Source organism: Lupinus angustifolius, chromosome LG03 (genome assembly GCF_001865875.1).
Source record: "Lupinus angustifolius cultivar Tanjil chromosome LG03, LupAngTanjil_v1.0, whole genome shotgun sequence".
NCBI lineage: Eukaryota > Viridiplantae > Streptophyta > Magnoliopsida > Fabales > Fabaceae > Lupinus > Lupinus angustifolius.
This window is the reverse complement of record NC_032011.1, coordinates 21089223-21103745: the sequence shown is the minus strand read 5'-3', so window position 1 is coordinate 21103745 and position 14523 is coordinate 21089223. Positions and strand designations below refer to the sequence as shown.

The following is a 14523-nucleotide window of genomic DNA, read 5'->3' as shown; positions in this document are numbered from 1 at the left end:
AGTATAGAACAACAGATATGCACCGTAGGTTAATAAAATTCTAACTGGGACATTTAAGCTTAAAAAATGGTACATTCAACACATTCATTAGCCCAAAATGTCACATGTCCAAATTAAGGTTTAAAGCAACTTAGTAGTAGTCAATATAATTTATCAGCATAAGTTGATAAAATGACAGATTCTAATTGCAGGAGGCTACTTTTTTATGGATTTGACGTAAAAAAAAGGAGTCATTAATTTACGTTACATGAGTCATAACCTAAAATCGGGACAACTTCTTTTTGGGCAAATAAATATGAAATAGAAATAGCAGACTACCATTATCTCTTTCCAATATGTTTTGTAAGAAAATAATTAATTACTAAATTTTATGAAAGGGTCCAATGAAAAGATTGGAGTGAATAAATCCAATATAAGTGATATTGTTATCAAATTAGGTAAACTGGATATCTCATAAGAATAGGAAGTTAAGGTAATTATTATATATTAAAAAATAAGTATATTAGTTCTTGGAATTCTAAATTATTTTTTTAAAGCAAGGGTGTCAAGGCACCTACTGATATATTACCAAGAAAGAGGACAAACAAAGTGAATCATTACATATTCTTGAACCTATAATTAGGCAATAGGTATCTATTTCTATGAAATTCCGTAGCAAGAAAAGGGGGACCGAATTCCACCAAGAAGTGGTGCTAGAGTTCGCTCCGTAGGAAGCTAGTATGTCTGCACAAGAATTTCCTTCCCTGAAAATGTGAGAAACCTTGAGCCTCAAGGAATGAATTATCCTCCTGCAATGCTCCCAGTAGTTGCTAAGCTTCCAAGGAGGATCTTTGTTGCCCTTGACAATTTCAACTACCAAACTTGAGTCACACTCCAACCAAACCTCCCTCCAACCCTTCAAGCTAGCTATCTGTATTGCCATGATTGCAGAAAAAAGCTCCGCAAAAAGAGAGTCTTGTATATGAAGATAGGTAGCAAAACATCCCAACATGTCCCCGTTGCTGTCCCTAAAGATACCACCACCTCCTACGTGACCGGGATAACCATGGGCAGCACCATCAGAATTGATTTTGATCCACCCCTGCGGAGGAGGAAGCCATCTGACTTCAGTGATGGCAGGAGCAGGAGTGTAATGAGGAGAGCAATTGAATCTATGAATTGTAGAAAATTCAAAAAGGGTAGAATTAGCAGCCAAAGTAGATAGGTTTTTAGTGAGTGCAGTGTCCCTTTTTATCATGTCACAAGCTTACATGAAACCAACTTTTGTATCATCAAATCTTCTCTGGTTCCTACAATACCATATAGTCAAGATGGTGTTGACTATACTAGCAGTGACTACCAAGTTAAGTTGAGGACTCTAGTTAGACTTGCACACCCTCAAAAGGCTCTGAATAGAGGAGCTGTCCAAAGGTAAATCAATAATGTTTTCAAGCCAGTGCCATAAATCAAGAGCAAAACTGCATTAAAAGAAAAGGTGACTAGATGACTCCTCTGCAGCATGACAAATGGAGCAGGTAGAGGCCAGATGGATGCCCATTTTCTGAAGGTTGACATCAAGAGGAATTTTTAAGAGGCATTTTGTTATTGTGCAGCCTCCAAACTATGAATGATTTTGTTGGGGGAATGAAGCTAAACCATATTTTCTTACACCAATTGATTTGAGTCTTCCCTGGCTTGAAGAAATTGTATGCATCTTTCATACTCATTCCACCATCACTAGAATGAATCCAAACTAGCTTATCCTTTTGAGTCTGATTTGTAACACGAATTTTAATGATTGACTGCAAGGTTGCAGGGTGCATAGAGGCCATCCATGAGGGGATTAACTAGTGATTGTCCTGGATAAAATATTCAACTCTTGCATTCAAGGAGGAGTAAAGCTGCTGAGGAATGTTCAGAGTGGTGGCTAAAGGACTACCAAGCTAGTTATCAAGCCAATAGTTTATATTAGCTCCATTACCAACTACCCATCTAGAGTTGTCATTGATCATAGTCCAGACTCTTTTGATACCAGGCCAAATTGATGACTTTACATAGGTTTCCTGCTTCCTATTGGCTCTATAGAACCTGGCTCTGTAAAATAAGGCCCATTCCTGAGAAGAAGACCTCATACGCCAAATAAGTTTCAGCAGGGAAGCTTGATTCATTTCAACAATTGACCTCAGACCAAGACCTCCTTCATTAGTAGGAGTGCAGAGCTTGTACCAAGCCACAGTGACAAGCTTTCTAGTGTTAATATCACCTGACTAAATGAAGTTCCTTATGCTTTTGTCAATAAATTTCAGCAGAGAACTTGGTCAGGAATAGACTTGAAAGCTGAAAGTCAACATACTGTGTATAATGGATTTAACCAGCTCAACCCTGCCCATGATGGAAAGAGATGAACCTTTCCACTTAGCTAGTTTGAGCACAATTCTATCAACTATAGGTTGAAGGTGGATGGCCCTAGGCTTCCCTTTGAATATAGGGACTCCCAGATAAGAGAAGGGGAGGCTGCCCCTAGAGAAACCCAACCAAACAGAAAGGGAGGCAATCTTAGCTGGAGTAGCTTGGGTGGAGAAGAATTTGCACTTACTTGGATTAATATATTGCCCAGAGGCTTGAGCATAGGCTTCAATGAGCATGTTTAGAGCCAGAATGTCTCTCTTGATTCCTTTGCAGAAAATGAGGATGTCATCAGCATATAAGACATGAGAGGGTGTAGATATTTTCCCAGGGCCAGAGATGGAATGAATTTTCCATTCAGCATGTAACATGGCTAAGCCCCTGCTTAGGACATCTTCTACAAGACAAAAGAGAAGGGGGGAGGGGATAGTGGGTCTCCTTGCCTAACACCCCTCTTACAACTGAAGTAACCATGATTTTGGCCATTAACAACAATGGATAGCTTAGCAGAGCCCAAGATGGTATTTATCCAAGCTATGAATTTTCTATCAAATCCGAAAGCCTTTAGAGTGTTGCTTATGAATCCCCAATCAATTGTGTCAAAGGCTTTCCTAATATCCAGCTTGACAGTTAGGTTTCCCCCAAAAGACTTATGATCCAGCAGATTGATGGCTTCAGAAGCAATATAGATGCAGTCATAGATATGTCTTCCTTTGATGAAGCCTCTTTGCTGACTAGAGACAATCTCTGGGGCAATTATGGCCAACCTATCAGCCAAGACTTTTGTGATCACTTTGAATAGGGATCAACACCACAAAATTAGAGTTCATATTTGGAAGAATCCATCCCTGGGAAAAGAATTGGGAGACTGAATTGCACACATCAGGGCTAACAATGTCCCAAAACTCCTGAAAGAAGGAAGCACCAAACCCATCAGGACCTGGAGCACCATCAACATTCATACCAAAAACTGCATTTTTAATTTCTTCAGGCATAGGAATTTTGGTGAGCATACAATTCTAGTCTTCAGAAACCACCCTGGACACCACAGAATTGATCAAATCATTATGTTGGACATTGTTCTCTGAGGCATACAACTCTGTGAAATAGGACAAAGCATGATTAGCTATCTCATTTTGTTCTAACAGGATTGTGTCCCCCTCCCTTAACGTGGTCATAGTCTTGGTTGAATGCCTTATTTTGGCTAACTTATGGAAGTAAGAGGTATTAATGTCACCCTTAGAGTGCCAATTGATGCGAGCCTTTTCTTTCCAGAATTCTTCCTCAATTTTTAAGGCATAAAGGAGCTCCTTCTGAGCCAGATTTTCCTGCTCCCTGAGATCATGATCCTCCCCACTGAGATTTAAGCATTGCTGAATATCATTAACTTTACTCAAGGCAGCCTTCACCCTAAGATGGATATTACCAAATACCTTTAGCACCACTTTTAAGCTTTTCAGCTTTGAAGATAGAATAAACATAGGGCAGCCAACAACCCTTGTATCCCAATTGTTCTTAATTAGATCTCTCAGGCCATGATGGAGCAGACACATTTTTTGGAACTTAAAAGTGGATTTCCTAATACTTATAGCCCCTGAAGCACAAAGGAGCAGGGGTGATGATCAGAGTTAGATCTAGGGAGAGTGCAACAGGTGATGTTAGTCCATTCACTCAGCCAAGCATCATTACAGATTGCTCTATCAAGCCTCTTCTCTGTATGGGCAGAACCTCTCCTTTTATTGGACCGGGTGAACTCTGCCCCTCTTGTTACAATGTGAGTCAAGTTTGCAGAATCATAGAAAGCTTTAAACTCATCAGATGAAGTTTTATTGGGCAAACAGGCACCATGACATTCATTAGCTCCCAAGACAGCATTAAAATCCCCAATGCAACACTAGGGACTAGGGAAGTTGAGAAGAATTTGGTGAATTTCCTTCCAGAGCTCTCTTCTATGAGAAAAATGGGTGTAAGCATACACAACACAGAGGAAGAACTTTTTGTTTTCAAACTCTAACTCAATCGATATTTGTTGCCTGAAGTTAGCTATTATAGTTGGCTGAATACCAACCTTGCAAACTCCCCAAATAGAAGATGGCAGACGAGCTTTATCGTTAGCTATAAAGAGCTTCAGACCCAAATTGGACCAATACTTGGGTTTAATTTTATTGGCATGGATCATTGGCTCTGATATAAAAACTACATCAAGCTTATGAGTAGAACAATTCTCTTTTAGCAGTAGCTTGGTGCCCAAGTTACCAAATCCCCTGCAATTCTAGTAGAAGACTTTCATTGAGAGACATTTAAGTATCCACCTCTACGGGTAAAATGCACTATTTCATTGCTTTGTTTTTGCCTCATCTTTTTCTTTTGAGATTTGGTTAAAACTTTGGTGTAGGTGTTAGTCTCCACCAATTCTGCTTCATTTTCAGAGTCATCTGCCCAGAGTCTTCCCACAAGCCTGGAGTCCTTAGCAGCAATTGAGTTAGCCAAATCCTCTAAGACCTCAAAGTTTTCATTTTGTAAGTTAAGTACCATTTCATGATCATTAAGATTAACATCCTCCTCATCCTCATCCACTGAGATATTTTCCTGAACAGGTAGACCTAACACTGCATCCCCTGGAGCCTGAACAAGCTCATCCGTGACCCTTTCCAAGTTTGCCAATTTAGGACCTTCCAAATGATCAATTTCCAGATTGATAACCAAGTCAGCAATAGGTTTCTCCTTTGGCTTCCCATGATTATTTGTTTTCTTCCCTATAGGTTTCAGAGTAACTCCTTCCCCTTCCATGTTGTTTTTCCTGCATCTGGATGCTAGGTGACCTATTGAGTTGTACCTCGAGCAAAAGTCAGGAATATTTTCAAATTCAATGGACACAAAGAAGGCAAAGCCTTCTCTCTCAACCAAGATCTGATTATGCAAATGACTTTTCAAGTCAATATCAACTAAGACTCTAGCAAAGTGCCCAAAAGATATGTTGGATGTTGCATCATCTAATGAGATTGGTGTTCCTAATCCTCCGGCAATAGAGAATAAGATTTTTGCACTCCAATATTCCTAAGGTAGACCTAGAATCCTCACCCAGCATTGTGAGTGTGAAAGCTTTTGAAGATTAGGATTGAAGTCTGGAGTCCAAAGAGAGAGTCTCAACACTCCGGGTTTGAGGTTCCAAGAGCCCACGACACAAACAGATCGCATGTCCTCAATCGAGGAGAAAGTGAAATCGTAGAAACCTCTCCCTAGGGATATCATATTCCACTTCCCTATCATGCTCCACATAGATGCAAGCTTCAACTTAAGATCTAGGAACTTGATTGGTGAGTCCCCTTTTGAAAGAATAACTCTTCCATGAAGATGAGATTGACATCTGGCCAGGCCAGCTTGATACTCTTATTCAAGGATTTTTATGGCAATAACATCCCCTTTAATACAAGGTTGGGGTAGTTGAGAAAGGGCTATGTCACAAGAGTTTTTAAGAGCCTGAGCAAATGATTTTTCTCCTTCATTGGAGCTACATTTGGAGGAGAAGATGGTGCAGAGCATGAAGAATGAATACTGGGGCCAAGGTTTGCGAGAAATCCCCAAGGGACAAAGGAGTTTTGAAGATTCATTGCAACCAATCCAAGAAGATGGGAGACTAACAAACCCTAATAGAGCTTTTTTGCCACGAAACTTTATTCCGGAATTCTAAATTCATAACTCTCTAATGTCGAATCATTCTTTTAAACTTTTCATCTTGAGCTGAGGTTTACATTTTTCAATACACAGAAACCATATTTACCAAAACATGTCTTTTAAACTCTTTTTATTTTTCAATTATCCGATATAGAATTTTTTTTGGTATTATCAAAGATATCCTCTTACCTTTTAGATATGAAATTAATATCTTTTGAGATGTATGATTACTCCTCCCAATAAGTGTCGCTAATAGGAATCGAACTTTTTATATTTTGGTCATCGTAAGGATCTAGCAGGGCTTTACACTACTAAATTATCATCTTGTTGGTAATTGTCTAATGTAGAATGAGAATGGAAAACAATGTTGAAACATTTTCTTAAATGATTCTATCAAGTACTAACTATATTGGAAATTATATAACTCGAGATACCATATCATTAATAAATAAAATTTGTTTTTTGTTTATGTAAAAATGCGTATGTCTAAAATTATATAAAATAAAATTAATTTGATGTTGAAATATCGTTTAAAATTAGTTAACCCTGAAATTACTCTCATGTCAATTATATATTTTAAAAAAAAAAAACTTACTGAAGTATTTTAACTTGTTAAATTAATTTTCATAGTATCCTGATTTTACAAGAAAGTGGGATAATATTTTCTTACAAACTTCCCCCTTTTCTTCCCTTTTTGAAATCTTTCCCCACATTGCATGACTCTATCCGCTATTCTCATTTCAATTTCTTTGTCTATCCTTTTCTATATAGCATATATGAAATTAATTACATGATTTGGAACGTCAATTCAAGGGGATAATGAAATTAAAATTATTTTATTTTTGGGTCTACAAAAGACAATTTTATTAAAGTTGTATTTAAATGTACAAAATATTATAAATTTATTTAATGATTTCAAAGAAAGTTACAAATCCATGTTTCACATTTAACATAAAGTAAATTATACTGACATCTTAGAGTTTTAGTAAAATTATATAAATCACTCCTCCATTTTTTACACCTATAAGAAATTAAAACTCCTAATTTTTATACGTACATTATACTGACTACCCTTACATGAGAAATAAATGTGATCTTTAAATACAAAAAAAGTATGATAAGTATAATTAAGATAAACAAAATATGATATATTGTGGTGACAAATCTAAATAATATACGAACAAATATAATTTTATTAATTTTGGTTCATTATAAGATGCATAAATAATTCTAAGGATATATTGTTTAAATAACACTTATACTATATTGTAAAGAATAAAAAATAATGAAAGTGTATTGACTTGTGTTCTATTTTTACTTGTTTCTATATTATAGTATTTTTTGTTTAACTTAATTACACTCTCACTCATTTTATTTAAAAAATCACACATATTTCTCACATAGTAGTAGTCAGCGTAACACATATATAAAAATTAGGGGGGTTTTCGTATGTGTAAAAGATAAATGAATGATTTATGTAATTTCACTAAAACTTATAGAATATTAGTATAATTTGTTCTTTAATATTTTAAGTTCAAGATAATCACACTTCGTTTTTCTTTGACTTGCTAGATGAAGTTGTGAGACTTTATCTTAAATAAAAGTCAAATGTTGAATTAAACATTTTTTGTCGGTAATGAATGTTGAAACACTTTTAAATGATTGTTTTCAGGAGTTACAATTTGTATAACAAAGCTTATTCATTAATATGGGTTGTTGGAAATTAACTTCACAATTACCCAGGTTCTGATGTCATTATGGAGCAGAAATCTCATGCCTTAATAAAATTCTTTCTCCATATATTTAGTCACTAAAATTTTGGTAAATAATATAAAAATGTTAGTTTTTATTTTTGTAATTTTTATTTTTTAATTAAGTAATATTTTTTAATTGGATGAGACAAATCGTGACATATAATCTATTTTCTATCACAATGACCCACTTGAACATAAATAAATTAGCCCAAAGTCAACTTCAACAATATTTAAGTCGAGTGATAGAGACTACAATAAAGAAAGGAAAATACTAATAAACAATCACTAAAATCAAACACAAACACAATGCACGTAAAGAATTTGTTAGAGCTTAAAGAGTATAAAGAAACTTCTTACAATATATTTTCAATTATTTGAATTTTCTTCTAAGTTACGTACCTTAAATTTGGCACATTACAACTTTTAGTTATTTGTGTTATACTTAGTTATCGTCAAGATGTTGTCTTTGATTTAATTTTCATCTGGAAATAAGGAACATACACATATTAATGATGAAACTCTCTGCTAGGGCTCTGCTTCATTTCCAATAATCTTGAGTCTCCAACAATTTTGGATTTCTTCCTACATCATGACAACATAGTACATTCCTTGGAGGTTCTTAGAAGGAGCTACACATGTGGAGGCAAACATCAAAGGAATTGAAGATCCACCTCCATTGAGGAAAACTTTTGCTCAAGCTTTGGGGGAAACTTGTGACATCTCTTCCTCCCAACTCCCTCAACCTTGCATCAAAGGGGACGTTGTGGCCATAAAAATTCTTGAAGCCGAATACCTTGCTGGACTTCAGAGATGCAAGTTACATCTTCATGGAAGAATCATCTTGTCTAAAGGAGACACTCCTTTGAAATTTCTGGATCTGAAATCTAAACTTAGTTCCATGTGGAATATGATTGCCAACTGGAACATGCTCTCTCTTGGCAAGGGCTTCTATGAGTTTTCCTTCTCGACAATGGAAGACATGAGGAAAATATGCTCCATAGGTTCATGGAACCTTAAACCTGGAATCTTGAGGCTATTTCTATGGACTCCAGACTTCAACCCCAATCGCCAAAAACAAACTCACTCTCAAACTTGGATTAGGATTACTGGTTTGCCCTAGGAATATTGGAGTCCAAAAATCATTTTCTTTATTGCTGGAGGAATTGGAACTCCCCTGTCTTTAGATGGTGCAACAAGTAACAGAACTTTTGGCCATTTTGCCAAAGTTCTTGTAGAGATTAACCTGAAAATGGAGCTGCCTACCCAAATCTTGGTTGAAAGAGAAGGGTTTGCTTTTTTTGTTGGTATAGAGTATGAGAACCTGCCAGAAATTTGCATAGGGTGTAGTGCTATTGGTCATCTCCTTGCTCAATGTCGAGGGTGACAAAGAAAAGCTTAGTTGATGAATCAACAAAGGCTAAAGCCAAAGGTCAGCAAGTCTCCAAGCCTAATCTTGAAGTTGCACCTACAAATAAGGTCAAAAAGGTTCCCATGCCTATTCAAAGGGAGGATGCCCCTAATCCTATAATAGACAATGCCTTTCAACCCAGAGATATTAATGACTTAGTCATTAATTTGGAGATTGACAGAGGGGAGGTCAATATTGACACTATAGGCAATCTTATGGGAAATCCTGCTTCTCTAAGTCAAGCATATGAGGACCACTCAGACAAAGAACATGAGGAGCTACAGGTGGTGGACTCAGATGACTCACAAGCTAATGTCATTGTGCAAGAAACTGCCAATTTGGACAATAATGTTGCCTCTTCTGATATGAGGTTGCTAGGTAGACTCTGGGCTGATGATAATTTCTCTCAAGATGGAGAGGAGGAATTCACACCTGTTATGTCCAAATCTCAAAGGAAAAAGCAGAGGAAAAGTGATAAATCTCAAAGGATTCATAATACCCGAAGGGATGGCTATTTAACCATTGCCCAATGAAAATCCTATTTTGGAATTATAGGGGATTTGGTAACCATAAAACTAGGATTTTCTTCAAAAATCTTTGTATGTCTACAAAGCCTAAGTTAATTTTCCTTGCTGAGCCTAAAATTCTTAGTAGTAAGGTGCCAGATAGGTATTAGACTTGCTTAAATCTCAAGCTTTTTGTGGTCAATGATAGAGGTTCCCTCATTCCTTCCATTTGGGGCCTCTATAACCATGATCTTGTTCCTACTGTCCTTATGAACACTGATCAACATATTTCTCTCTCAGTGTTGCTGGATAACAAGGTTCTGCATTTTTGTGTTGTTTATGCTAGTACTAGTTACCTCCTTCGGAGGCCCCTTTGGTCTGAAGTCCAACATGTAATCTCTGATAATCACGGGCCTTGGTGTTGTATAGGGGATTTCAATGTGGTCTTAGGAGCTCACGAATGTAGAAGTCTCAGATTACCTGCCAGAATTCCTTCTGCTGAATTTTAGACTTTTATTGACAATGCTGGCCTCATAAGTCTTCCAACTACGGGTGCTCAATTTACTTGGTCTAATAGGCGTATTGGTAATGCTAGTACTGAGAAAAGGCTTGACAAAGCTATGATTAATGATGATTGGGTTAATGATTTCACTCATTTTGTTTGTTGCACAATGTCTAGAGTTTCTTCTGACCATTTCCCTTTGTTATTCTCTAGTTACAATCTAGTGCAGACTCCAAAATCCTCTTTCAAATTTCATAAAATGTGGTTGCTTAACACTGACTGCAGAAGATTGGTGGCAGAGGTTTGGAATGTTGAGGTGGTGGGATGTCCTATGTTTGTTTTATCAACCAAGCTTAAAAACCTGAAAAAAGAGCTTATAATTTGGAATCATAATGTCTTTGGTAATATTCACCAAAGGGTCCTTGTTGCTAAGGCCAATGTTGTTACCATTCAAAATTGCATCAATGATCATGGTCCTGAGAATAGCCTTTTGGTTGAGGAAGACTTGGCTCAATCTGAGCTGATGGATGCTCTGCTAGTTGAAGAATCCTTCTAGATGGAAAAAGCCAAAATTAATTGGCACACAATAGGTGATAGAAATACAAATTTCTTCCATAAAGTCACCAAGATAAGATATGGCACTAATGCTTTGTCTATGATCAAGGATGGTGAAAATACTCTTCATAACCAAGTTGACATTGAAAATCATGTCCTTGCTTATTATACCAATCTGTTTGCCTCTCCTAACAACACTTCCTCTAACTCTCTTATTCATGATGTGATTCTTAGTTTGATCACTGATGAGGACAATTCAATTCTATGCTGACTAAATTGCCTTCTCACACTGAAATCAAAGCTGTTGTGTTTGCTCTTAATGGGGACAGTGCTCCTGGCCCTGATGGCTTTCCTGGTTGCTTCTTTCATAATTTCTGGGACATTATCAGTATTGATGTGGGCAATGCTGTTTTGCAATTTTTCAACCAGGGTTGGCTGATGAAAAACTTAAATCTAACTCAGTCATCCTGGTTCAAAAGGTCAAAGGTGAGGATAGAATTGAAGACTACAGGCCTATTGCCCTTGCTAATTTCCAGTTCAAAATCATTACTAAAATCCTTGCTGACAAATTAGCTATTATTGCTCCCAAAATCATCTCTAAGCAGTAGAGAGTATTCATCAAGGACAAACAAATTTAGGATTGTATTTGCCTAGCTTCTGAAGCAATAAACATGTTAGATCACAAAGCCTTTGGGAGCAATTTGGCTATCAAACTGGATATCAAAAAGGCCTTTGACACAATAGATTGGACTTTCTTGCTGGACACTCTTCATGCTTTTGGTTTTAACCATAAATTCATTCATTGGATAAGAACTATTCTTCATTCTGCCAAGCTCTCCATCATTGTTAATGGAAATAGTGTTGGCTACTTCAAGTGCACTAGAGGGGTTAGACAAGGAGATCCTCTTTCTCCCTTGCTTATTTGCCTGGTTGAGGATGTACTGAGTAGGGGTATCCTTAAGCTGGTCAATGAGAAGAAGATAAGCACAATTGCTGGTCCTAATAGAGTGCACTCTCCTAGTCATGTTCTCTATGCTGATGATATTCTCATCTTTTGCAAGGGTGTCAAAACAGAGTTGCTTTGTCTTAAGAAACTTGTTCTGGACTATGCTCAAGTATCTGGGCAACAAATTAACACACAGAAATGTAGATTCTATGTCATCAATGCCAATGCCAGAAAAATTAATGATATATCTTCTTTGTTGGGTTTTGTTAGGGGTTTTCTCCCTTTCAACTACCTAGGGGTTTCTTTGTTTAAAGGTAAGCCTAGAAGATATCATCTTCAACCAATTGCTGACAGAATTCTTGCTAAATTGGCAACCTGGAAGGGCTCTTCCTTATCCATTATGGGCAGAGTAGAATTGGTGAGGTCCATTATTCACAGCATGCTCCTTTATAGTTTTCATATTTACAAGTGACCTGCTTCTCTGATTGATTGTTTGGACAAAGGAATCAGAAACTTCATTTGGTTTGGGGAAATTGGCACTAGAAAGCTTGTCACAGAGGCCTGGAGCAAAGTCTGTGTTCCCATCTCTCAGGGAGGATTGGGGCTGAGATCTATCAAAATGTTGAACAAGGCTGCCCTTCTTCATCTAGCCTTGGATATGAGATGTGACAAACATGATTGGGTCAGATTCTGTAGGAACAGGTTTGGTAATTACAAGGATCCCCCTAATATGCACTTTAAATCCTCCATCTGGCCTGGCATCAAAGAGAACTGGTCAATCACATCTTCAAACTCAATATGGTTGATTGGTAATGGTGAGAATGTCAACTTCTGGAAGGAAAACTCGCTAGGGGAACCTATTGCTGATACTATGGGAATCCCTGCTCAAATACAGAGCTCTCTTCTAGCTTTTGTGTCTGATATTGTAAACTCTAAGTGGACAATTCCTGTCCCAATTAAAAGCCTCTTCCCTGATGTTGCCCTTGGCATAGCAAATACAATCAAATCTAATGGTGTTGATAAGCTAGTGTGGAGGCATTCTGAGGATGGTTTGCTATCTCTAAAGGCTGCTTATGATTTTGTCACTAATTCTTCTAATCCTCTCAACTGGTGCAATCTAGTTTGGTCTAAGGTGATACATCCTTCAAGTTCTTTCATCACCTGGAGGATAATTCATGGTAAAATGCCTTTAGATGCCAACTTGCAAAGGAGAGGTTGTGTCTTGGCCTCTAGATGCAATTTGTGTAAAAAGGCCATAGAAGACACAAATCATATATTCCTCAACTGCAACTTTGCTATTGATATTTGGAATTGGCTTATGTCAATCTTCTCAATCCAAATCAACTTAAATTCCATAAAAGAGTTGATCATCTCTTGCAACAAAAATCTCAGCAAGCAACTTCAACAATTTTTGATAATCTGTTCTATCAGCACAATTGCAACCATTTGGTTTTGCAGGAACCAAATAAGATTCGAGGACAGAGTGATCTCTGTAAATCAAGCAATTGCTAGGATAATTAGGGACACATCCATCTCAGGCAACTACTCTTCAATGGCTGCTAATCCTTCTATCAATGATCTGATCATTATCAAGCATTTCAAAGTCAATATCCACTACAATTATTCTCCTAAGATTACTGAAGTTCTCTGGTTGGCTCCTTCGAGTGGTTGGATAAAGGCAAACACGGATGGTGCGACTTTCGGTTGTCCTGGTCATGCGGGTGGAGGAGGTATATTTAGAGATCACAAAGGAGTGTTCCTTCTTGGATTCAGCTCCTATCTTAATATCCATTCTGCCCTCTATGCTGAGCTTTATTCTGCCATTAAAGTTGTTTCCTTGGCCTACAAGAAAGGTTGGTTGAACATTTGGCTTGAAGTTGACTCTGTTTTGGTTGTGAAAATTTTCAGAGGTGAGACTAATCCCCCTTGGCAGCTTCATAACAAGTGGCACATGCGTACTAAGATTCTGGATTTGCTGAATTGGAAAATCACTCAAATTTATAGAGAGGGCAACTCTTGTGCTGACAAATTGGCCACTTTTGGTGCTAAGTCTAGAAATAGTACAACTTGGAATTCAATACCTTGTTTTATTATGAATGATTATAATAGGAACTTGCTTGATCTTCCTAATTAAAGATTTAGGAACATGTAACCGCTCTTTGTATTTCCCTTTCTGGTTCTTTTCTATAATATATCTTGTTTTATGCTTAACTCATATCTCTGCCTCATTTTTTTTTTTACCTGAGTTATCTTTTTGATAATGTCAAAAGGGGGAGAAAGGTTGTTTTGTTGTCTTCTTGATTGTGCAGGTTGAAGATCAAAAGGGGGAGATTGAAAGTGTGCACGTCAAGAGGAACACTTTGGAAAGCTCTCTTTATATGTCATGGTTTGGATGAGGACAACTTGTGCTAATAAGAGCTTGAAGATCACCAACAAATCAACATGCTTAAGTCTTTGATTGGTACTAGGCTTAGACTAGAAACTAGTTTAAGTTGAGTCTAAGGCTTAGGTCACCTAATACATATCTCATATGCATAAATCTTTTAAATCATTTCATCTTTGAGATATGTCATTCATAATATGTTCATGCATCACATAAATACATGTAGATGTGCATTCTAGGCATAAACTAAGTGTTAAACATGTATGAATTAAGTGCATAACGTATTTGAGTTTTTGTATTTAAAAATACATATGAAAATATGCTGTTAATCGATTAAGGCATACGTTAATCGATTAACCTAACTGTTTGAAAAGTTGTTGAAACTGAAAAGCTTGGAAAACAGAATCAG

The 14523-nt window shown here is 37.0% G+C and overlaps 1 protein-coding gene across 1 annotated transcript; it reads left to right on the top strand.

The window, feature by feature from the left end:
- Positions 9824-10786, top strand: LOC109342425. Its single transcript, XM_019580411.1, has 3 exons — positions 9824-9891; positions 9937-10120; positions 10238-10786. Exons 1-3 carry the CDS (start codon positions 9824-9826, stop codon positions 10784-10786), a joined length of 801 nt encoding a protein of 266 aa, XP_019435956.1.

Bases quoted from the DNA above. Each gene is read 5' to 3' on its own strand.
- LOC109342425 (XM_019580411.1), top strand. From the start codon at position 9,824: ATGTCTACAAAGCCTAAGTTAATTTTCCTTGCTGAGCCTAAAATTCTT. The intron at 9,892-9,936 runs GTATTAGACTTG...GGTCAATGATAG, and splicing joins AGTAGTAAGGTGCCAGATAG to AGGTTCCCTCATTCCTTCCA. The intron at 10,121-10,237 runs GTAATCTCTGAT...GCTGAATTTTAG, and splicing joins TTTGGTCTGAAGTCCAACAT to ACTTTTATTGACAATGCTGG.